This window comes from Bombina bombina, chromosome 2, assembly GCF_027579735.1.
Source record: "Bombina bombina isolate aBomBom1 chromosome 2, aBomBom1.pri, whole genome shotgun sequence".
Lineage (NCBI taxonomy): Eukaryota > Metazoa > Chordata > Amphibia > Anura > Bombinatoridae > Bombina > Bombina bombina.
Genome location: NC_069500.1, coordinates 185137054 through 185161265, shown reverse-complemented (window position 1 = coordinate 185161265; position 24212 = coordinate 185137054). Strand labels below are relative to the sequence as shown.

The window sequence follows — 24212 nt, the reverse complement described above, 5'->3', positions numbered from 1 at the left end:
GATATTGTCTTTTCTACAAGAAGGTTTAGAAAAGGGTTTATCCGCTAGTTCATTAAAGGGACAGATCTCAGCTCTGTCCATTCTGTTACACAAACGTCTGTCAGAAGTTCCTGACGTCCAGGCTTTTTGTCAGGCTTTGGCCAGGATTAAGCCTGTGTTTAAAACGGTTGCTCCACCATGGAGTTTAAACCTTGATCTTAATGTTTTACAGGGCGTTCCGTTTGAACCCCTTCATTCCATTGATATAAAGTTGTTATCTTGGAAAGTTCTATTTTTAATGGCTATTTCCTCGGCTCGAAGAGTCTGAGTTATCAGCCTTACATTGTGATTCTCCTTATTTGATTTTTCATTCGGATAAGGTAGTTCTGCGTACTAAACCTGGGTTCTTACCTAAGGTAGTTACTAACAGGAATATCAATCAAGAGATTGTTGTTCCTTCTTTATGCCCAAATCCTTCTTCGAAGAAGGAACGTCTACTGCACAACCTGGATGTAGTCCGTGCTCTAAAATTTTACTTACAGGCAACTAAGGAATTTCGACAAACGTCTTCTCTGTTTGTCGTTTACTCTGGGCAGAGGAGAGGTCAAAAAGCTTCTGCTACCTCTCTTTCTTTTTGGCTTCGTAGCATAATTCGTTTAGCTTATGAGACTGCTGGACAGCAGCCTCCTGAAAGGATTACAGCTCATTCCACTAGAGCTGTGGCTTCTACTTAGGCCTTTAAGAATGAGGCCTCTGTTGAACAGATTTGCAAGGCTGCAACTTGGTCTTCGCTTCATACTTTTTCCAAATTTTACAAATTTGACACTTTTGCTTCATCGGAGGCTATTTTTGGGAGAAAGGTTCTTCAGGCAGTGGTTCCTTCTGTATAAAGAGCCTGCCTATCCCTCCCGTCATCCGTGTACTTTTGCTTTGGTATTGGTATCCCAGAAGTAATGATGACCCGTGGACTGATCACACTTAACAGAAGAAAACATAATTTATGCTTACCTGATAAATTCCTTTCTTCTGTAGTGTGATCAGTCCACGGCCCGCCCTGTTTTAAGGCAGGTAAATATTTTTTAATTTATACTCCAGTCACCACTTCACCCTTGGCTTTTCCTTTCTCGTTGGTCCTTGGTCGAATGACTGGGAGTGACGTAGAGGGGAGGAGCTATATGCAGCTGGGTGAATCCTCTTGCACTTCCTGTTGGGGAGGAGTTAATATCCCAGAAGTAATGATGACCCGTGGACTGATCACACTACAGAAGAAAGGAATTTATCAGGTAAGCATAAATTATGTTTTCTACATATACCTGATGTTTTTTTGGTACTATATATTAGACATGTCATGTGCAACGCTAAAAAAATAGTTTAGTTTAGTTTCGTTTTCATTAGTTAAATAAATAATTTTATTTCGGCAAGTTAGTTTAGTTAAGTTTAAAAAAAAATAATTTCGGCAAATTAGTTATGTTAAGTTAAATCAGTTTTTTCGGATCCGTTTGTTTTTTCGGGTCAAATCTTTATTCATATGCATTATTCTATTCTGAAGTTTAGAATAGAATAATGCATAGGAATAAAGAATGGATCCGAAAAATCGATTTAACTCAACATAAATAATTTGCTGGAGATTCCCGAAACAAAATTATTTAAAACCGCCGCCGTGGCCACCCATATCGCCGACGCTAAATAAAGCTAATAACCCCTAAACCACCATCCCCCGACATAGTCGACACTAACTAAACCTATTAACCCCTAAACCGCAGTTTCCCGACATCGCTGACACTAACTAAATCACTAAATAAAGCTAACCCCTAAATCGCAGTTCCCAAACATCGCCAAAAACAAACTAAACATATTAACCCCTAAACCGCAGTTCCCTGACATCGCCGACACTAACTAAACCTATTAACCCCTAAACCGCCGATCCCAAACATCGCAGACACTAACTAAACCTATTAACCCCTAAACCGTAGTGCCCCAACATCGGCAACAATAACTAATCCTATTAATCCCTAAAACGCAGTACCCCGACATCGCAGACAATAACTAAACCTATTAACACCTAAACCACCGCTCCCAAACCTCGCCATAACTAACTAAACCTATAAACCCCTAAACTGCAGTTTCCCGACATCGCCAACACTAACTGAAACACTAACTAAACCTATTAACCCCTAAACCGCCATACACCCACAAGGCCAACACTAACTAAAACTATTAATCCCTAAACCGCCGGCCCCCACATAGCAACAACCTAAATTAAACTATATTAACCCCTAAACCTAACACCCCCTAACTTTAACATAATTAAAATAGGCCTAAATTAAAGTTACAATTATTAACTAACTACCTATTTAAAAATAAATACAAACTTACCTGTGAAATGAAAATAAAACCTAAGCTAGCTACAATATAACTATTTACTAACTACCTAGTTAATATAAATACAAATTTACCTGTGAAATAAAAATAAAACCTAAGTTTACACTAATAAAACCTAACATTGCTAAAAAAATAAAAAACCTAACTACTAAAAATAAAAAACTTAATACTAAAAAATTACAACTACAATTACAGAAAATAATAAACACTTAAATTACAAAAAATAAAAAAACTACCATTACAAGAAATAAACAAAATTATCCAAAAAAATAAAATTTATTCCTATTCTAATACCCCATTTAAAAAAACCAAAAAAAACCCTAATCTATAATAAACTACCAAGGGCCCTTAAAATGGCCTTTTGTAGGGCATTGCCCTAAAGTTAACAGCTATTTTGCAAAAAATAAAAATAAACACCACCTAACATTACAAACCCCCACCCCCCAAACCCACAAAATAAAAATAAACATAATCTACCCATTGCCCCGAAAAGGGCATTTGTATGGGCATTGCCCTTAAAAGGGCATTCAGCTCTTTTTCGTCCATTCAAATAAAAAAAGCCCTAATCTAAAAAAAAAACACCCCAAAAAAACAAAACAAAGACCTAACACTAACCCCAAAATCGATACAGTTGCTGAAGTCCGGTGAACGATCTTCATCCCAGCGGCGAAGCATCTTCATCCAGACTGCTCCATCTTCATCCATCGCGGGACCGACATCTTTTTCATCCCTGCGGAGGCGGAGCTGTCGTGGAGGTGCAGGTAGAGGTCCATCGGTCCGACGTGGAGGTCCTTCTTATGCGATCGTCCGCCGCACACTGAGGATTCAATGCAAGGTACACCTGTTATATTGGGGTACCGTTGCATTCTTATTGACTGAAAAATTAAAATCAGCCAATAGGAATTAGAGCTGCTTAAATCCGATTGGCTGATTTGAACAGCCAATAGGATTTAAGGCGCTCTCATTCCTATTGGCTGATTCAAATCCTATACATTTTATAGACGTATATCTATGTATCTCAATGTTAAAGCACTTTGGTTGCCTTTTTTTTTTCTTCTAACACCTAAGACCACATATCTTTGAGCCCTTATAACTTTTTTGTGCAATATTTGTTTTAATAATTTTTATTAGATAGTGTTATTATGAGTGTAACTGTACTTTGTAATGTATTTTTTATGTGTCTTGTGCAAATTTTTATTTTTGCGAAACAGTTAACCAGAGCTCTGAAGTCATGGTAATCATTCTAGAGTAAATCACAATTGCATTTACTTTCAACTTGTAATACGAGCTGTAAGCACTACGAGTGCAAACACTAGCGATAAACCCCTTATCGCTCGGGTGCAAACGTTTGCACTCCACTTGTAATCTGGCCCTAAGTCTTCGCTAAGGCAACACACACCACCACCAGCATGATGTTTGAATCCTGATCCACTAGTCACACATAGCATATGTACATATTCCCTGAAATAGTAATAACTTTTACTAGAAACATTTTTGCTGATGGCAGTATATTGCAAAAAAAAAAAAAACTTCTACTTAAATGAAAATCCATTCATGCACAATTCACTTTTTGACCTTTCTAACCTTTAAGTTGTAAAAACAAATATCAGATAATTTTTTTATACATCAATGCAGAAGCACGGTCCGAATGAAAATCGTATTTTAAATTTGTCTAAAATTACTGTATGCTCAATTACATTAAATACAATTTGGAGATGTAGCTGGAAGTAACTAGGAATTTTTTCAAATCTGTTTATAATCTGACATGTATACAAACACATTTCTGTAATCATATTAAAATTAAATTTGCCTGGTTCTCAAAAAGCAGATACACAATAATTTAATTATTTAACAGGATATTACTAGACTTGACTTGTTGTCCATAGTATTGCATTGACAATGTATATATCTAGTAGACTTGTAAAGTGCCAAAAAAAATTGATTTGTCCGAATCTTTTGGAACGAATATTCGAGGAAATTACCCCCCCTATTAGCACAGCTAAGAAAATGACCAGGTTAGCGCGGCTCGCCAGCACGCTAGAGATAAGTATTTAACCCCTTAAAAGTAATTTAAAGAAAACTAATGAATACTGACATATTTCATTTCATTAATTCAGATATTCGTTTCATGAAAACAAAACAAATATCAGCTTTTTTGTTATGAATTTGCATTTGTGATAAAACAAATACATATCTCTATATCTTAGTTTAGATGACATCGAATAGCTTGCAGTTTATCCTGCGCTTGTTCTGACGCATCGTGCTGTATTGTATTCATGTTTACACCAAAGGTCAGCGTCAACGTGAACGTTTTTACCATGAAACCCAACAAATGTCATGTGACAGAACACCATTTAAATATGTTATTTATTTCTTCTGTTAAGTGTGATCAGTCCACGGGTCATCATTACTTCTGGGATATTAACTCCTCCCCAACAGGAAGTGCAAGAGGATTCACCCAGCAGAGCTGCATATAGCTCCTCCCCTCTACGTCACTCCCAGTCATTCTCTTGCACCCAACGACTAGATAGGAGGTGTGAGAGGGCTATGGTGATTATACTTAGTTTTATATCTTCAATCAAAAGTTTGTTATTTTAAAATAGCACCGGAGTGTGTTATTACCTCTCTGGCAGAGTTTGAAGAAGAATCTACCAGAGTTTTTGCTATGATTTTAGCCGGAGTAGTTAAGATCATATTGCTGTTTCTCGGCCATCTGAGGAGAGGTAATCTTCAGATCAGGGGACAGCGGGCAGATGAATCTGCATAGAGGTATGTAGCAGCTTTTATTTTCTGACAATGGAATTGATGAGAAAATCCTGCCATACCGATATAATATCATGTATGTATACTTTACACTTCAGAGAATTACACTGTAAGAAGTACATAAAGCTGTTTAATAACTAGAAATTATGTTTAACGTTTTTGCTGGAATGTAAAATCGTTTTCATTTGCTGAGGTACTGAGTGAATAAATGTTTGGGCACCATTTTTCCACTTGGCAGTTGCTTAAATCTGTTTTTTTCTGTCAGTTTCTGTTCTCCCTCACTGCTGTGTGTGAGGGGGAGGGGCGGTTTTGGCGCCTTTTCTATGCATCAGTTTTTTCAGTCAGCAGCTCATTGTATTTCCTGCATGATCCGGTTCATCTCTACAGAACTCAGGGGTCTTCAAACTTATTTTGAGGGAGGTAATTTCTCTCAGCAGAGCTGTGAGAATTATAGTTGACTCTGATAAAAAAAAAAAAAACGTTTATTCTGTAATTGTTTCCTGCTTTCAGAATTTGTTATCTTTGCTATTGGGATAAACCTTTGCTAAAGTTGTGTTGTTTACAAGGATTGAGGCTATAACTGTTTCAATTTATTAATTTTCAACTGTCATAGATTTTCTGTGCTTCTTAAAGGCACAGTACGTTTTTAATTGAATTGTATTCCAAGTTGCAAGTTTATTTGCTAGTGTGTTAAACATGTCTGATTCAGAGGATGATACCTGTGTCATTTGTTGCAATGCCAAAGTGGAGCCCAATAGAAATTTATGTACTAACTGTATTGATGCTACTTTAAATAAAAGTCAATCTGTACAAATTGAACAAATTTCACCAAACAACGAGGGGAGAGTTATGCCGACTAACTCGCCTCACGTGCCAGTACCTGCATCTCCCGCTCGGGAGGTGCGTGATATTGTAGCGCCGAGTACATCTGGCCGGCCATTACAAATCACATTACAGGATATGGCTTCTGTTATGACTGAAGTTTTGGCTAAATTACCAGAACTAAGGGGTAAGCGTGATCACTCTGGGGTGAGAACAGAGTGCGCTGATAATATTAGGGCCATGTCAGATACTGCGTCACAGGTTGCAGAACATGAGGACGGAGAACTTCATTCTGTGGGTGACGGTTCTGATCCAAACAGACTGGATTCAGATATTTCAAATTTTAAATTTAAACTGGAAAACCTCCGTGTATTACTAGGGGAGGTGTTAGTGGCTCTGAATGATTGTAACACAGTTGCAATACCAGAGAAAATGTGTAGGTTGGATAAATATTTTGCGGTACCGACGAGTACTGAGGTTTTTCCTATACCTAAGAGAATTACTGAAATTGTTTCTAAGGAGTGGGATAGACCCGGTGTGCCGTTCTCACCCCCTCCGATATTTAGAAAAATGTTTCCAATAGACGCCACCACACGGGACTTATGGCAAACGGTCCCTAAGGTAGAGGGAGCAGTTTCTACTTTAGCTAAGCGTACCACTATCCCGGTGGAGGATAGCTGTGCCTTTTCAGATCCAATGGATAAAAAATTAGAGGGTTACCTTAAGAAAATGTTTGTTCAACAAGGTTTTATATTGCAACCCCTTGCATGCATTGCGCCGATCACGGCTGCAGCGGCGTTCTGGATTGAGTCTCTGGAAGAGAACATTAGTTCAGCTACTCTGGACGACATTACGGACAGGCTTAGAGTCCTTAAACTAGCTAATTCATTCATTTCGGAGGCCGTAGTACATCTAACTAAACTTACGGCGAAGAATTCAGGATTCGCCATTCAGGCACGCAGGGCGCTGTGGCTAAAATCCTGGTCAGCTGATGTTACTTCTAAGTCTAAATTGCTTAATATACCTTTCAAAGGGCAGACCTTATTCGGGCCCGGGTTGAAAGAGATTATCGCTGACATTACAGGAGGTAAAGGCCATGCCCTGCCTCAGGACAAAGCCAAAACTAAGACTAGACAGTCTAATTTTCGTTCCTTTCGTAATTTCAAAGCAGGAGCAGCATCAACTTCCTCTGCACCAAAACAGGAAGGAGCTGTTGCTCGCTACAGACAAGGCTGGAAACCTAACCAGTCCTGGAACAAGGGCAAGCAGACCAGGAAACCTACTGCTGCCCCTAAAACGTCATGAATTGAGGGCCCCCGATCCGGGATCGGATCTAGTGGGGGGCAGGCTTTCTCTCTTCGCCCAGGCTTGGGCAAGAGATGTCCAGGATCCCTGGGCGCTAGAAATAATATCTCAGGGATACCTTCTGGACTTCAAATCCTCTCCTCCAAGAGAGAGATTTCATCTGTCAAGGTTGTCAACAATCCAGACAAAGAAAGAGGCGTTTCTACGCTGCGTACAAGAGCTCTTGTTAATGGGAGTAATCCACCCAGTTCCACGATCGGAACAGGGACAGGGGTTTTACTCAAATCTGTTTGTGGTTCCCAAAAAAGAGGGAACTTTCAGACCAATCCTGGACTTAAAGATCCTAAACAAATTTCTAAGAGTTCCATCGTTCAAGATGGAAACTATTCGAACAATTTTGCCCATGATCCAAGAGGGTCAGTACATGACCACAGTGGATTTAAAGGATGCTTACCTTCACATACCGATTCACAGAAATCATTACCGGTATCTAAGGTTTGCCTTTCTAGACAGGCATTACCAATTTGTAGCTCTTCCATTCGGATTGGCTACGGCTCCAAGAATCTTCACAAAGGTTCTGGGCACTCTTCTGGCGGTACTAAGACCGCAAGGAATTTCAGTAGCTCCGTACCTAGACGACATACTGATACAAGCTTCAAGCTTTCAAACTGCCAAATCTCATACAGAGTTAGTACTGGCATTTCTAAGGTCACATGGATGGAAGGTGAACGAAAAGAAAAGTTCACTCGTTCCACTCACAAGAGTTCCCTTCCTGGGGACTCTTATAGACTCTGTAAAAATGAAGATTTACCTGACAGAGGACAGGTTAACAAGACTTCAAAGTGCTTGCCGCACCCTTCATTCCATTCAACACCCGTCAGTGGCTCAATGCATGGAGGTAATCGGCTTAATGGTAGCGGCAATGGACATAGTACCCTTTGCTCGCCTACACCTCAGACCACTGCAACTGTGCATGCTAAGTCAGTGGAATGGGGATTACTCAGACTTATCCCCTTCTCTGAATCTGGATCAAGAGACCAGAAATTCTCTTCTTTGGTGGCTTTCTCGGCCACATCTGTCCAGGGGGATGCCATTCAGCAGACCAGACTGGACAATTGTAACAACAGACGCCAGCCTTCTAGGTTGGGGTGCCGTCTGGAATTCTCTGAAAGCTCAGGGACAATGGAGTCAGGAGGAGAGTCTCCTGCCAATAAACATTCTGGAATTGAGAGCAGTTCTCAATGCCCTCCTGGCTTGGCCCCAGTTGACAACGCGGGGTTTCATCAGGTTTCAGTCGGACAACATCACGACTGTAGCTTACATCAACCATCAGGGAGGGACACGAAGCTCCCTAGCTATGATGGAAGTATCAAAGATAATTCGCTGGGCAGAGTCTCACTCTTGCCACCTGTCAGCAATCCACATCCCGGGAGTGGAGAACTGGGAGGCGGATTTCTTAAGTCGTCAGACTTTTCATCCGGGGGAGTGGGAACTTCATCCGGAGGTCTTTGCCCAAATACTTCGACGTTGGGGCAAACCGGAGATAGATCTCATGGCGTCTCGACAGAACGCCAAGCTTCCTCGTTACGGGTCCAGATCCAGGGATCCAGAAGCAGTCCTGATAGATGCCCTGACAGCACCTTGGGACTTCAGGATGGCTTACGTGTTTCCACCCTTCCCGATGCTTCCTCGATTGATTGCCAGAATCAAACAAGAGAGAGCATCAGTGATTCTAATAGCTCCTGCGTGGCCACGCAGGACTTGGTATGCAGATCTGGTGGACATGTCATCCTGTCCACCTTGGTCTCTACCTCTGAAACAGGACCTTCTGATTCAGGGTCCCTTCAAACATCAAAGTCTAACTTCTCTGAAGCTGACTGCTTGGAAATTGAACGCTTGATTTTATCAAGACGTGGGTTTTCTGAGTCAGTTATTGATACCTTAATACAGGCTAGGAAACCTGTTACCAGAAAGATTTACCATAAGATATGGCGTAAATACCTATATTGGTGTGAATCCAAAGGTTACTCTTGGAGTAAGGTTAGGATTCCTAGGATATTGTCTTTTCTACAAGAAGGTTTAGAAAAGGGTTTATCCGCTAGTTCATTAAAGGGACAGATCTCAGCTCTGTCCATTCTGTTACACAAACGTCTGTCAGAAATTCCTGACGTCCAGGCTTTTTGTCAGGCTTTGGCCAGGATTAAGCCTGTGTTTAAAACGGTTGCTCCACCATGGAGTTTAAACCTTGTTCTTAATGTTTTACAGGGCGTTCCGTTTGAACCCCTTCATTCCATTGATATAAAGTTGTTATCTTGGAAAGTTCTATTTTTAATGGCTATTTCCTCGGCTCGAAGAGTCTCTGAGTTATCAGCCTTACATTGTGATTCTCCTTATTTGATTTTTCATTCGGATAAGGTAGTTCTGCGTACTAAACCTGGGTTCTTACCTAAGGTAGTTACTAACAGGAATATCAATCAAGAGATTGTTGTTCCTTCTTTATGCCCAAATCCTTCTTCGAAGAAGGAACGTCTACTGCACAACCTGGATGTAGTCCGTGCTCTAAAATTTTACTTACAGGCAACTAAGGATTTTCGACAAACGTCTTCTCTGTTTGTCGTTTACTCTGGGCAGAGGAGAGGTCAAAAAGCTTCTGCTACCTCTCTTTCTTTTTGGCTTCGTAGCATAATTCGTTTAGCTTATGAGACTGCTGGACAGCAGCCTCCTGAAAGGATTACTGCTCATTCCACTAGAGCTGTGGCTTCTACTTGGGCCTTTAAGAATGAGGCCTCTGTTGAACAGATTTGCAAGGCTGCAACTTGGTCTTCGCTTCATACTTTTTCCAAATTTTACAAATTTGACACTTTTGCTTCATCGGAGGCTATTTTTGGGAGAAAGGTTCTTCAGGCAGTGGTTCCTTCTGTATAAAGAGCCTGCCTATCCCTCCCGTCATCCGTGTACTTTTGCTTTGGTATAGGTATCCCAGAAGTAATGATGACCCGTGGACTGATCACACTTAACAGAAGAAAACATAATTTATGCTTACCTGATAAATTCCTTTCTTCTGTAGTGTGATCAGTCCACGGCCCGCCCTGTTTTAAGGCAGGTAATATTTTTTAATTTATACTCCAGTCACCACTTCACCCTTGGCTTTTCCTTTCTCGTTGGTCCTTGGTCGAATGACTGGGAGTGACGTAGAGGGGAGGAGCTATATGCAGCTCTGCTGGGTGAATCCTCTTGCACTTCCTGTTGGGGAGGAGTTAATATCCCAGAAGTAATGATGACCCGTGGACTGATCACACTACAGAAGAAAGGAATTTATCAGGTAAGCATAAATTATGTTTTTTAGGGGAAAAAGGCTCAGTAAAAACTGTTAAAAAATATTACAGGAAGTGTTTGTACAGATCTTATCCATGTGATAGTCTTTAATAAAAAAAGACTCTCACAGCTCTTTGTCAAACAGTGGCACACTCTACAGACATGGAACAGAAAACTTTAAAGAAACAACAAAACACTTATACATATTAAAATACCCTCTTTTAGATGCATCTGAGTTAAGTTAATATCATAGGGGAGGTTCTGCTATAGATTTGAATTGTATAACAGACATTCACTCATGCCTATCTGATATATGCTTTGGTTTCTTCTGAATTAAAAGCACACAACTGTTTTTTCTCTTTATACTCTTATCTTTGTCATTACAGCTCATGAGTGTAAACAAAGCTGCCTTCTGATAAACATAGGATTTATTTTTTCAGTGTGAATGGAGAAAATCAGTATTAATTACGTTTCTTTTAGTTCAATAATAATATCCCTAATAGGCTACTTATATTTTGATGAGATAATAACCTGCAATTTTCATGCATCTACACTATAATCTCTGGCTATTTACAGACTTGGAATAACGTTATATTGTGATTGGTTGGTCTTTATTTGGAAGAGGGAGGATCATAAACTCATTCTCACACACAAGACATAATAAATATCTGCCCACCTATACATGTAAAAAAAACATTAAAGGGTTATTGTAGTCTAATGAGTTGAAGCATGTCATTTTAAGACTATTGACCCTGCTCTGCTGTGTGTTTAACCCTTTGCAGAGGTCAAACACACAGCACTGCTGGTCTTGAGCAGAAAACGTTGCTGATCCAATTAGCAGTGCTAGTTCCTCATCTGAGTCATGCAACAACAGCTGCTGAATGGATCAGTGGCATTTCCGTGGTTTTCTTTTTTTAATGGATTAAACACACATCTTGCCTAGTGTCACTAGTCTTATAATTACATGCATTACAGGATTAGAACATGTTTTTTTTTTTTTTTTAACTATAATGACCCTTTAATTCAGCCATAGAACACTTTTTTGGGCTCCAACATTATTTATTTTGCCCCTTTTCATGCAATTTATCATAAAGCAATACACCTTACATTTTATACTACCTTTTTATACTCACAGTTGCTATCCATCTTGTCTGTAGCGTATTAAGGTACTTGTATTAATGACAAAAAAAGTGAGGAATATGGTAGACCTGAAAGACTGAATTCGTTTTGACTTTTGGATTTTTTCATCTTATAATGCCATAAAAAATACCAACATGCTTTTAGTTACCTAAGGAAATTTACGTTGCAATTAGATGGAAGGACGTGCAGATGTGCACACACAGGGCCTTATCTCCACTTTGACTGCAGGTTCCTGCAGTTACAATTTATCAAGCAGAGGTCCCTACCCTGTTCTTCACCTCTTAGGTGGGGAATTTCAATCTCCCTAGTCTCTTCCGACCGGTAGATTGACAGCTCCTGTCCGCGCGTGTTTGGCTGTGCGCGGGCAGGGAGCGGGCTGCGCGCGAGCGCAAAGGAGCGCTTGTGTGCAATGTTAAATGTGTGAAGCAAATTGCTGACCCCCTATAGGAGATCTCAGGCAGACAGTGGCGAATATGTCCACCCCTGTCCACCATGGATTGATAAATTGAACTCACAGTGTCTTCAAATTTTCCAGGGCTTAATTTTATTCCCAGTCAAACCCTGGTTGTAACATTGTTTAGCTTGGGGGGGGGGGGGGGGTGTAGGTGGAGAGCCAAAAAAATGAAATCATTGACCATTTGCATCATCAACAGCTAAACAGCTTTCCCCCTTTGTCATAGTTTGTAAATAATTATCTATTGTTAGTAGGAAAAATATAACAATAAAAATGAAATATTTTCTCTTATTCCTTAACCTCTAGGTTGTCTGCAAGTCAGGTGCCAACACCTCTTTTAGCAACCTTCATTTAATATTTTACTGTATCGGTGGTGTATTGCTCAGAATATGTGTCATGTATTTTAACTATTTACTAAAAGGGACAGTAAACACAGAGGCATGTATTTATCAAGCCGTCAACCGCAAATACGCTGGAATTCCACAGCGTATTTGTGGGAGCCTGATTCGCCTTAGTTATCAAACCCTACAGACCGGCAAAAGTAGAATTTAGTGACGTAACATACAATCCACCGGACTCAGTCCGACACAGATCGATGCTTACGTCACTACAGATGTTCCGAATGCAAGTTCGGCACAATCTGACTACTTTTGGAAGTTATCAAATTCCTACCAGGTACGCTATGCCCAGCGTACTTGGTTTTCAATTCGCCGTCCTGGAGGTGGCGGATGCCATAGGAATCAATAGAAGTCAGAAAGCAGCGAGAGCTTATGTTTGCTGCTGACCGATATCCCATTGATTCCTATGGGAACGTGTACACCTAACACCCTAACATGTACACCGAGTCTAAACACCCCTAATCAGCCCCCCTACACCGCCGCTACCTACATTATACTTATTAACCCCTAATCTGCCGCCCGACACCGCCGCCACCTAAATAAAACTTATTAACCCCTATCCCGCCGCTCCCGGACCACCGCCGCAACTAAATAAACGTATTAATCCCTAAACCGCCGCTCCCGGAGCCCACCGCCACCTACATTATACTAATTAATCCCTAATCTTCCACCCCCTACACCGCCGCCACTATATTAAATTTATTAACCCCTAACCCTAACACCCCCTAACTTAAATATAATTTAAATAAATCGAAATAAATTATTCCTATTTAAAATTAAATACTAATAGTTACATTGTAGCTATCATAGGATTTATTTTTATTTTACAGGCAACTTTGTATTTATTTTAACTAGGTACAATAGTTATTAAATATTTATTAACTATTTAATAACTTCCTAGTTAAAATAAATACAAATATACCTGTAAAATAAAACCTAACCTAAGTTACAATTACACCTAACACCACACTATAATTAAATACATTAAGTAAACTAAATACAATTCAAAACAATTATCTAAAGTACAAAAAAAACAAACACTAAATTACAGAAAATAATAAAATAATTACAAGTTTTTAAAACTAATTACACCTAATCTAATCCCCCTAATAAAATAAAAAAGCCCCCCAAAATAATAAAAATCCCTACCCTATACTAAATTACGAATAGCCCTTAAAAGGGCCTTTTGCTGGGCATTGCCCCAAAGTAATCAGCTCTTTTACCTGAACAAAAAAGTACAATACCCCCCCAACATTAAAACCCACCACACACACAACCAACCCTACTCTAAAACCCACCCAATCCCCCCTTAAAAAAACCTATCACTAACCCCTTGAAGATCACCCTACCTTGAGACGTCTTCATCCAACCAGGCCGAAGTCCTCAAAGAAGCCGGGCAAAGTGGTCCAGACAGGCAGAAGTCTTCACCCAATCCGGGCAGAAGACGTCCTCCAGACGGGCAGAAGTCTTCATCCAGGCGGCATCTTCTATCTTCATCCATCCGGCGCGGAGCGGGTCCATCTTCCAGACATCCGACACAGAGCATCCTCTTCCAATGACTGAATGACGGTTCCTTTAAATGACGTCATCCAAGATGGCGTCCCTTGAATTCCGATTGGCTGATAGAATTCTATCAGCCAATCGGAATTAAGGTAGGAAAAATCCTATTGGCTTATGCAATCAGCCAATAGGATTGAAGTTCAATCCTATTGGCTGATCCAATCAGCCAATAGGATTGAGCTCGCATTCTGTTGGCTGTTCCTAGGTTTAGCTTGCAACTAAGAATACCAAGTGAACAAAGCAAATTTTATGTAAAAAGTAAATTGGAAAGTAGTTTAAAATAACATGCCCTATCTGAATCATCAAAGTTTAATTTTGACTAGACTGTCCCTTTAAGAAGCAGAAACTGCTTCTTTTTTCTCTCCAGCACCTCAGAAGTGATGAGATCAATCACCCAGACACTCACTCGTTTGGGGTGATTGACATTCCCTGTTTTAGCACAATTGGTTGCGCTGGAGCAAGGGGTGGCATTGCACAAGAAACCTCTCGTGCAATGTTACATTTTGCAGTGTGATGCAGCATCACAAATGGTGATTTCAAGTGGACAGGTTTGCAAGTAGCGAACCTGTCCACCTACAGGAATAGTACATTTACCCCACAATCATTAGAATTCAATTACATATAAAAGATAAATGTATAGAACAACTAAACAATTTAGATAAATACATATAAAATACTGTGAAGGACATTAGCACCAGAAAAACTCCCTCAAACCCTTATAGAACCGGAACAAATTTATTAAATATATATATAAAAAAAAAGTCTATTAAACAGCGGGATCCAACATATGCTCAAAAGAAAACTTTAAAACAGTGAAATAAAACTGAAAACAACCTCGCTAGTTTTGAAATAGCAAGACACAATTGCCAGGCTAGACACTTCTCAAGGACATCAAAGGGCTAGATTACAAGTGGTCAGGACACAATAAGCAATATCGCAACTGTGCTAACTAGTACTCATATTACAAGTTAATAGTAAACGGTAGCACTCGAGAGCAAACAAAATGTGCGCTCAATGATTAAGCACGTCTGAAGACCTAGCGTTAAGTGTAAGGGTCAAAAAGCATATTCACCAAACACATCAAAAACACATTAAAATAAACTATTCTGCCTTCAGATAAAAAAAATATTTCATATATATATATATATATATATATATTTTAAGGGTTTAAAGGGATATGGTATTTGGCAAGGTAAATTGAAAAGGTCTACAATGTGTGTGAGTGTATCTGTGTGTATATAAAGTATGTCTAAATATGTATATGTGTGTATATACTTTACATTCCAATGTAAGAAGAAAATGTTCTTTTTATTTTTAAATATATATTTTTATATATCTGTATATATATATATATTTCTGTATATATTCATATAGATATATATGTATAAATATATATTTTTATATATCTGTATATATATCTATACCTGTATATATTCATATAGATATATATGTATAAATATATATTTTACAAACAAATAATGAGATATATATAGAAATATGTAGTTAAAAATAAAAATAACATTTTCTTCTATGTAAAGAACATTGGAATGTAAAGTATTCATAACTACCTTATGCTTTGGAGCTGTTAGTCTAATGCAATGTCGCGAGCAATAAGTGTTATTTTTTGTTATATATATATTTTTTTTAAAACAGCACGCCCCATTGAGTTAGTGGGGTTGTGCTATCCAAAGTCCTGAAGTTAGCGTGCATCAGACTTTTGCTTGTGCGCTAACTTTTTACTTTCAACTTGTAACATACATGCTGACCCGCCCACATTAAAAGTTTACTTTTAGAGCAGGCAACGTGCAAGCAAAAGTAAACGTTAAGGCGTCACTTGTAATCTAACCCAGAGTGTTTCTAAATGCTGCATGCTGGGCCCAGATGTAGGTGGAAAATCCAGAGCACGACTCTAGAAGACCCTTGCAACGCCCTTGGCCAGCATTTCTTTCACACCTGCCAAATAAACAAGATATCTTTCCTTTTATTCAGCGAGGCTACTTAACCATAGCAAAATAGACATTTGATTTGTTTCTTTTTTGATGTGCAAGATATCATGATTGAATGAATGCCCACTAATGAAATGCTGGAAAAGATAGATGAAGCGTCAAAGTAACTATAAGTCTAGCCTATTTTAAAGTTAGGCTGTAAACGTACATGCAATTTAAATGTATACTTCTTTTACCTTTTCACTCAAAAATATTTGTTAAATTGCTGCACTTTCATACACATTACAGGAAATTTTTTCAAAATATCAATTTATTCTCTCCCATCCCAGTATTGCTGATCGGGTATCAGTTGTTTTTTTTACTCCCAATAGCCATTTTCTGACACTGTAATGATTACAATGGAAGTGACAACACCATTTCCATATTTGAAAACTATCAGATTGGATATCTTAAAACTGCTTTTATGGCATCAACTTTGGCTATCACAATCCACATGACCATAGGTTTTCGACTAAATATCAACAACAAAATAGACACAAACATTTATCAACTGGCTTTGGCTGTTGAATTCAATAAAACCTACAGATCAAATAACACAATCTGATAAAAGATAACTATTTCAGCCACCCATCTGAGTATGCACGGAGCCATAAAACAAGATGGCACTGCAAAATATTAAATTATACTAAATATGTCATCACTAAATAAACACCCTCTACCCAATTGCAATGCACACTCAAGGGTGTCTATTTATCATTGTGCGGACGGACATGATCCGCTATAGCGAACCATGTCCGCCACACATTGATAAATGCAGATAACATACACTGTCTGCATTTAGCATTGCAGCAGCAGTTCTTGTGAACAGCTGGTGCAATACCGCCCCCTGCAGATTTGTGGCCAATCGGCCGCTAGCAGGGGGTGGGTTGATTTCTGTCCGCCGACTCAGAGCAGACAGGTTATGGAGCAGCGGTCTTTAGACCGCCTCTTCATAACTTGTGTTTCCGGCGAGCCTAAAGGCTCGCCAGAAACACGGGGCATCAAGCTCCATTCGGAGCTTGATAAATAGACCCCAAGGACTCAATTAAACCACAATAAAGGGAAGCATTAATTGATGTTACTTATGGGGAGTGGAGAAAAGGCGTATAAAGAGGAGAATGTCAGAAGAAAATTCAGTTTTAGTGATCAACAGACATTATTGATGGTTAACGTTGCATATATACTACATGTATATGTGTATGTCTTTTCTAAAATACTTCAATATATTTTTGAAAATATTTTCAAATCTTCACTGCACCATTACATTTTTGTTCCACTTTTGTGATTTTGCTTAAAGGGACACTCAATCAAAATTAAACTTTCATTATTCAGATAGAGCATGCCATTTTAAACAACTTTCCAATTTACTTCTATTAACTAAATGTGCACAGTCTTTTTATATTTAATCTTTTTGAGTCACCAGCTCCTACTGAGCATGTGCAAGAATAAGTGTGTATGCATTTGTGAATGGCTGATGGCTGTCACATGGTACGTGTATGCATTTGTTATTGGCTGATGGCTGTCACATGGTAGAGGGGGAGTGGAAAAAGACATAACTTTTAAAATTGTCAGAAAAAAAATCTACTACTCATTTGAAGTTCAGACTAAGTGATATTGCATTGTCTTGTTATCTTGCATTTGTTATTTATGCAAATCTACTGAGATGCACAGGTTAAAAGTCTAAAATAACTTTATTAGATACAATAAAAAAGATAGGCGCATAATAAAAGAAAATCCCTAAACGAGAACAAAACATCTAACGTCATGATGAATTCACCTGAAAGATACGTTTTTTTTCTGTTATTGTGCACCTATGTTTATTTTTTATGGTTCAAAATAAAATGTATTTTTAGACTTTTTACCCATACTTTGTTTTTCTGCTGTGAATGAATCAAGCGGATGCTTGATGCAGTGGTTTGCTGATTATAACACAAGTAAACAGCAGTAGATCTTCCATGCGTTCAAAGAGGAGATTTACCTGTAATGGTCTGTTTTATGAGTAATATATTATAAGTGTTGGAACCATATATGGAGCTTTACTTGTTGAAATTCTCTTTTTTTCATGGAGATCTTTCCTAAATTATATGTAGAATATTGGTTACATAGTGGTAGGAAAGCAGATTACAGAGATGATCCAACTCTCCTTTATAATAGTATTACCATATGATTTGTTTTGGCTGTGGATTAAGAAAAAAAATCACTACGATCACGCATAAGAATTTCCATTCTTTTGAATTGTTTTTCTGTTTACAGTATAAAAAGTTCAATGCTATTCATTGCTGCCATATTAGCGACCACTTATCATATCCAATTTGCTTTTATTTAACAAGGAATGAAAAAGAAGTACGCAAATGCAATTATTATGCTGAGTAGGTTAAACTCAGTGAACTCTTTTTAATAATAAAGAGATCTTCAACAATTCAATTGAACTGCCTGGTCTTTGATATGAAGGTGCACTCTAAAATGGTCACAATCATGACATTTTTTTTTTTTTAAATACACTGTTGCATAAAATGTTCTTAGAAAATAATTACATTAACTATGGTAGGTGTTCATTTTGGAGAAATGTAGTTGTTCGTTATTTCCATAAGGCTTTGGTTCAATTGGTCATTTATATGTTTAATAGATGAAAGAAAGTATTCAACTTTTGAAAGAACTTTATGCATTTGGTTCTTATCAGATGAATGTACAAGGAAAGAATTTTCTTAATTAACAGTATGGAACAATTTGGAAATCTGCCATGAATACAACCTAATTATTTGTCATCTTTTTTCTTTTTCTTTATTGACACAAAAGACACCATAGAAAATATAATCCAACATTTCATTTCTATTTTTTGTACTGCACCCGTGACCCTATTGTGTCATATTTAAAATCAACTTTCATGATTCAGATAGTGTACAAATAAAAAAATCTATTTTTTTAATAAATGGTAGTAGTGTTTACAAGTGTTTATAATAATAATATACGTGCATTGCTCAGTACATGCATGCACTTAGGGAAAAGCGTTAAGTTTCAAATTTTAATTTTGACTTTCATTTGACTTTAGCTGATTTTACCTAAATTAATTTTTTTGTTTGTGTGTATTGAGAAAAAAAAAAGTAACAAATGTTTACTGAAGTTAAGGGACTTTGGAACAGGCATGTAGAAGTGTATATCTAAATGTATTATAGCATAGGCCTCTGTAAATGGTTGATCTTTGAATCTGAAAAGGGTGAACAAACTTGAGCCAAAACCATAGATAGTATATTTTGTCCTTTTTTTTAATTGTTTGGATAGCTTAACTCAAAGGTGGCTTGTTACACACAGACAAATAATTAAAACTATAGTGAGTATACATCTTTAAATTAAAAAAAAAAAAAATGAAATGCCTGATAGCATATTTTTATATTTTTAAATAAGAAAAAAATTGCTTGAGATTTTTAGTCATTAATTGTATGACAGATATTTTTCTTTTTCATTTTAGCAGGCATCCACAACAGAACTTTGGTTGGGACCTATGAAACTTACACAGGATCCTATTCAGGTAAAGATATACATATCACTTATAACCCTTAATGCATACATTGTGGATTTTTTTGAGCACAAGACAGGTCTAATCAAAGTTAAAATTTATTTTTTTGCTTTTGTGGATGTTTTAAATAGAAATAAACTTTCCAGACTTTACTGTTTTGCTCTCTGCTAGTATACAATTTCTGTCTGCCCTTTGTGTACAATTAGCTCTTTGAATTGTGTTTGTTTATGTTTAAAGAACTCTACATTCTGATCAACCTGTGCCAACAGTGTAAGATGTAGTTACTACCAAGCATTCATCACCCAGGCATTTTGTTGGAAAGCTGCATTAATGTTTGGTTCATTATTCACTTATTTTTACAGTTTGGAATCTTTGTATACCATTAATGAACATTTAATTTAGTTCCAGATGAGGAGAGGCAGATGCATTATAACGTAACACTCAAGAAAAGACCAGCTGTTTTCATTTTTTGTGTTTTCCATATATCAGTGTATTTATAAATAGGATTTTTAAAATCTACAAATTTATTTTGTATTATTCTCTAATATGTAATATCGGTCTTACAGTGTCGGAGAGCTAAATAGACAGAGGTGTTAAAAGATAAGGTGTCAACAAATAGTTCCACACAATCCTCATATTGCTGGTGTTGTTGCTTTTCAATAGTTATGCATTAACATATTTATACATTTAATTTCACGCAAATTCAGTTGGTGTTTTTAGAAATGGACCAGTTTGCTTTTTTGCAAAGCATGATATACTGCATATGGAGCTGTAACATTTATTATTGACATTAAAGAAGTTGTTGTTCCATGGAGAAATCTGATTGCCTCGTCACTTTGGAGTCAAGAAGAAATTGTTCCCCTTTTAGGCACAATTCGAAATCACACTAATTCTGTTTTTTGTTTCCCCTTATTTTGGATCAAAAATAGTAACAAGAATGTGTGAAAGGTTCAACTTGAATAATTTGAACATTGAACTTGATTGACTTGAAGCTTTTTTTCAATCTTAATTACTATGTAACTATGTAACATTATTGCATTAGCACAGGCCTTTATATGAGAACATAAGTGCTTCTTTAGTTGTGCTCGTCTGTATCTCTTTACAACTAATATATATATATAGTAAATAAACTCATTGTTTGAAAAGAAATGTACATGAGGCTTGAGACGTGTGCAAACACGTATAAAGGAGAGAATATGCTTAACTTAACTTTCAATATTAAACAAAACCCATGGGGTAGATTTATCATAGTGCGAGCGGACATGATACGATGTAGCGTATCATGTCCGCCGCACATCGATAAATGTGGACAGCATACGCTGTCAGCATCTATCATTGCACCAGCAGTTCTTGTGAACTGCTGGGGCAATGCCGCCCCCTGCAGATTCAGGGCCAATCAGCCGCTAGCAGGGGGTGTCAATCAACCCGATTTCTGTCCGCAGCCTCAGAGCAGGCGGACAAGTTATGGAGCAGCGACCTTTAAACCGCTGCTTTATACGGAGCTTGATAAATCGCCCCCACAGACTTTATTTTGTTCTCATCTTCTGCCATAATAATCAAGAAGATAACAATTATGGATATGTGCAGAGCATTTGTCATTTTCAATAAAGGATAACAATAGAATTATGTAAATTTGATAATAGATATGATATGTAAAGTTTCTAATATTGCATGTTCTATCTTATGTTTAATTTTGACTTTCCTGCTCTTTTTAACTATCGACTAGATTACGAGTTTGGCGTTAGAAGCTGTACAGTGCTAACGAGCAGTTTATGCTCACCCCTCACTTACAGACAGCGCTGGTATTATGGGTTTTCCAAACCCGGCGTTAACCGCAAAAAAGTAATCGTAGAGCAAAATTTTGCTCCACATCTCACCTCAATACCAGCGCTTCTTAAGTTAGCGGTGAGCTGTCTGAACATGCTTGTGCACGATTTCCCCCTAGGAATCAATGGCGGAGAGCCGGCTGAAAAAAACCCTGCAAAAAACACCTGCAAAAAAGCAGCGTTTAGCTCCTAACGCAGCCCCATTGATTCCTATGGGGAAAATACATTTATGTCTACACCTAACACCCTAACATGAACCCCGAGTCTAAACACCCCTAATCTTACACTTACTAACCCCTAATCTGCCGCCCCTGACATCGCCGACACCTACATTATATTATTAACCCCTAATCTGCTGCTCCGGACACCGCTGCCACCTACATTATACTTATGAACCCCTAATCTGCTGCCCCCAACATCGCCGACACCTACAGTATATTTATTAACCCCTAATCTGCCGCCCCCAATGTCGCCGCAACCTACCTACACTTCTTAACCCCTAATCTGCCGCCCCCAACGTCGCCGCCACTATATTAAAGTTATTAACCCCTAAACCTAAGTCTAACCCTAACACCCCCTAACTTAAATATAATTTAAATAAATCTAAATAAAAATAACTATCATTAACTAAATGATTCCTATTTAAAACTAAATACTTACCTATAAAATAAACCCTAAGATAGCTACAATATAACTAATAGTTACATTGTAGCTATCTTAGGGTTTATTTTTATTTTACAGGCAAGTTTGTATTTATTTTAACTAGGTAGAATAGTTATTAAATAGTTATTAACTATTTAATAACTACCCAGCTAAAATAAAGACAAAAGTACCTGTAAAATAAAACCTAACCTAAGTTACAATTACACCTAACACTACACTATAATTAAATTAATTTCCTTAATTAAAATAAAATTATCTAAAGTACAAAAAAACAAACACTAAATTACAGAAAATAATAAAAACATTACAAGATTTTTAAACTAATTACACCTAATCTAATCCCCTTAACATAATAAAAAATCCCCCCCAAAATAAAAAAAGCCCTACACTAAATTACAAATAGCCCTTAAAAGGGCCTTTTGTGGGGCATTGCCCCGAAGTAATCAGCTCTTTTACCTGTAAAATTACAAATCCCCCCCAACATTAAAACCCACCACCCACACAACCAACTCTACTCTAAAACCCACCCAATCCCCCCTTAAAAAAACCTAACACTAACCCCTGAAGATCGACCTACCGGGAAACGTCTACATCCAGACGGGCAGAAGTCTTCATCCAAGCCGGGCAGAAGTGGTCCTCCAGACGGGCAGAAGTCTTCATCCAGACGGCATCTTCTATCTTCATCAATCCGGTACGGAGCGGGTCCATCTTCAAAACATCCGACGCGGAGCATCCTCTTCTTCCGACGGCTACGACTGAATGAAGGTACCTTTAAATGACGTCATCCAAGATGGCGTCCCTTCAATTCCGATTGGCTGATAGAATTCCAGATGGATGAAGATAGAAGATGCCGTCTGGATGAAGACTTCTGCCCGTCTGGAGGACCACTTCTGCCCGGCTTGGATGAAGACTTCTGCCCGTCTGGAGGACCACTTCTGCCCAGTTGGATGAAGATGTCTCCCGGTAGGTCGATCTTCAGGCGGTTAGTGTTAGTTTTTTTTTAAGGGGGGATTGGGTGGGTTTTAGAGTAGGGTGGGTGGTGGGTTTTAATGTTGGGGGGGATTTGTAATTTTTTTTACAGGTAAAAGAGCTGATTACTTTGGGGCAATGCCCAGCAAAAGGCCCTTTTAAGGGCTATTTGTAATTTAGTGTAGGGTAGGGCTTTTTTTTTTAATTTTGAGGTGGCTTTTTATTTTGTTAGGGGATTAGATTAGGTGTAATTAGTTTAAAAATCTTGTAATTTTTTTATCATTTTCTGTAATTTAGTGTTTTTTTGTGCTTTAGATAATTTTATTTAATTTAGGGAATTAATTTAATTATAGTGGTAGTGTTAGGTGTACATGTAACTTAGTTTAGGTTTTATTTTACAGGTATATATGTATTTATTTTAACTAGGAAGTTATTAAATAGTTAATAACTATTTAATAACTATTGTACCTAGTTAAAATAAATACAAACTTGCCTGTAAAATAAAAATAAAGCCTAAACTAGCTACAATGTAACTATTAGTTATATTGTAGCTATCTTAGGGTTTATTTTATAGGTAAGTATTTAGTTTTAAATAGGAATAATTTAGTTAATGATAGTTATTTTATTTATATTTATTTAAATTATATTTAAGTTAGGGGGGTTAGGGATGGGGTTAGACTTAGATTTAGGGGTTAATAACTTTAATATAGTGACGGCGACATTGGGGGCGGCACTTTAGGGGTTAATAAATGTAGGTAGGTGTCGGAGATGTTAGGGACGGCAGATTAGAGGTTAATAAAATTTAACTAGTGTTTGCAGAGGCGGGAGTGCGGCGGTTTAGGGGTTAATATATTTATTATAGTGGCGGCAATGTCTGGTTCGGCAGATTAGGGGTTACATTTTTTTTTTAAGTGTTTGTGATGTGGGGGGGCCTCGGTTTAGGGGTTAATAGGTAGTTTATGGGTGTTAGTGTACTTTTTAGCACTTTAGTTAAGAGTTTTATGCTACGGCATTGTAGTGAAAACTCTTAACTACTGACATTAAAATGCAGTACCAGTCTTGACAGGAGAGGGTCTAACGCTCACTTTTTGGCAGACTCGTAATACCAGCGCTATGCAAGTCCCATTGAAAAAAGAG

At 37.9% G+C, this 24212-nt stretch overlaps 1 protein-coding gene across 1 annotated transcript in view; it reads left to right on the top strand.

Annotated features, from left to right (window-relative positions):
* Positions 1-24212, top strand: part of PDE8B (phosphodiesterase 8B) — a 493644-nt gene that overhangs the window by 168271 nt on the left and 301161 nt on the right. Inside the window, exon 2 of the mRNA XM_053701380.1 lies at positions 19570-19629. Within this exon, the coding sequence (XP_053557355.1) occupies positions 19570-19629 (60 nt within the window). The remainder of the gene's footprint in view (positions 1-19569; positions 19630-24212) is intronic.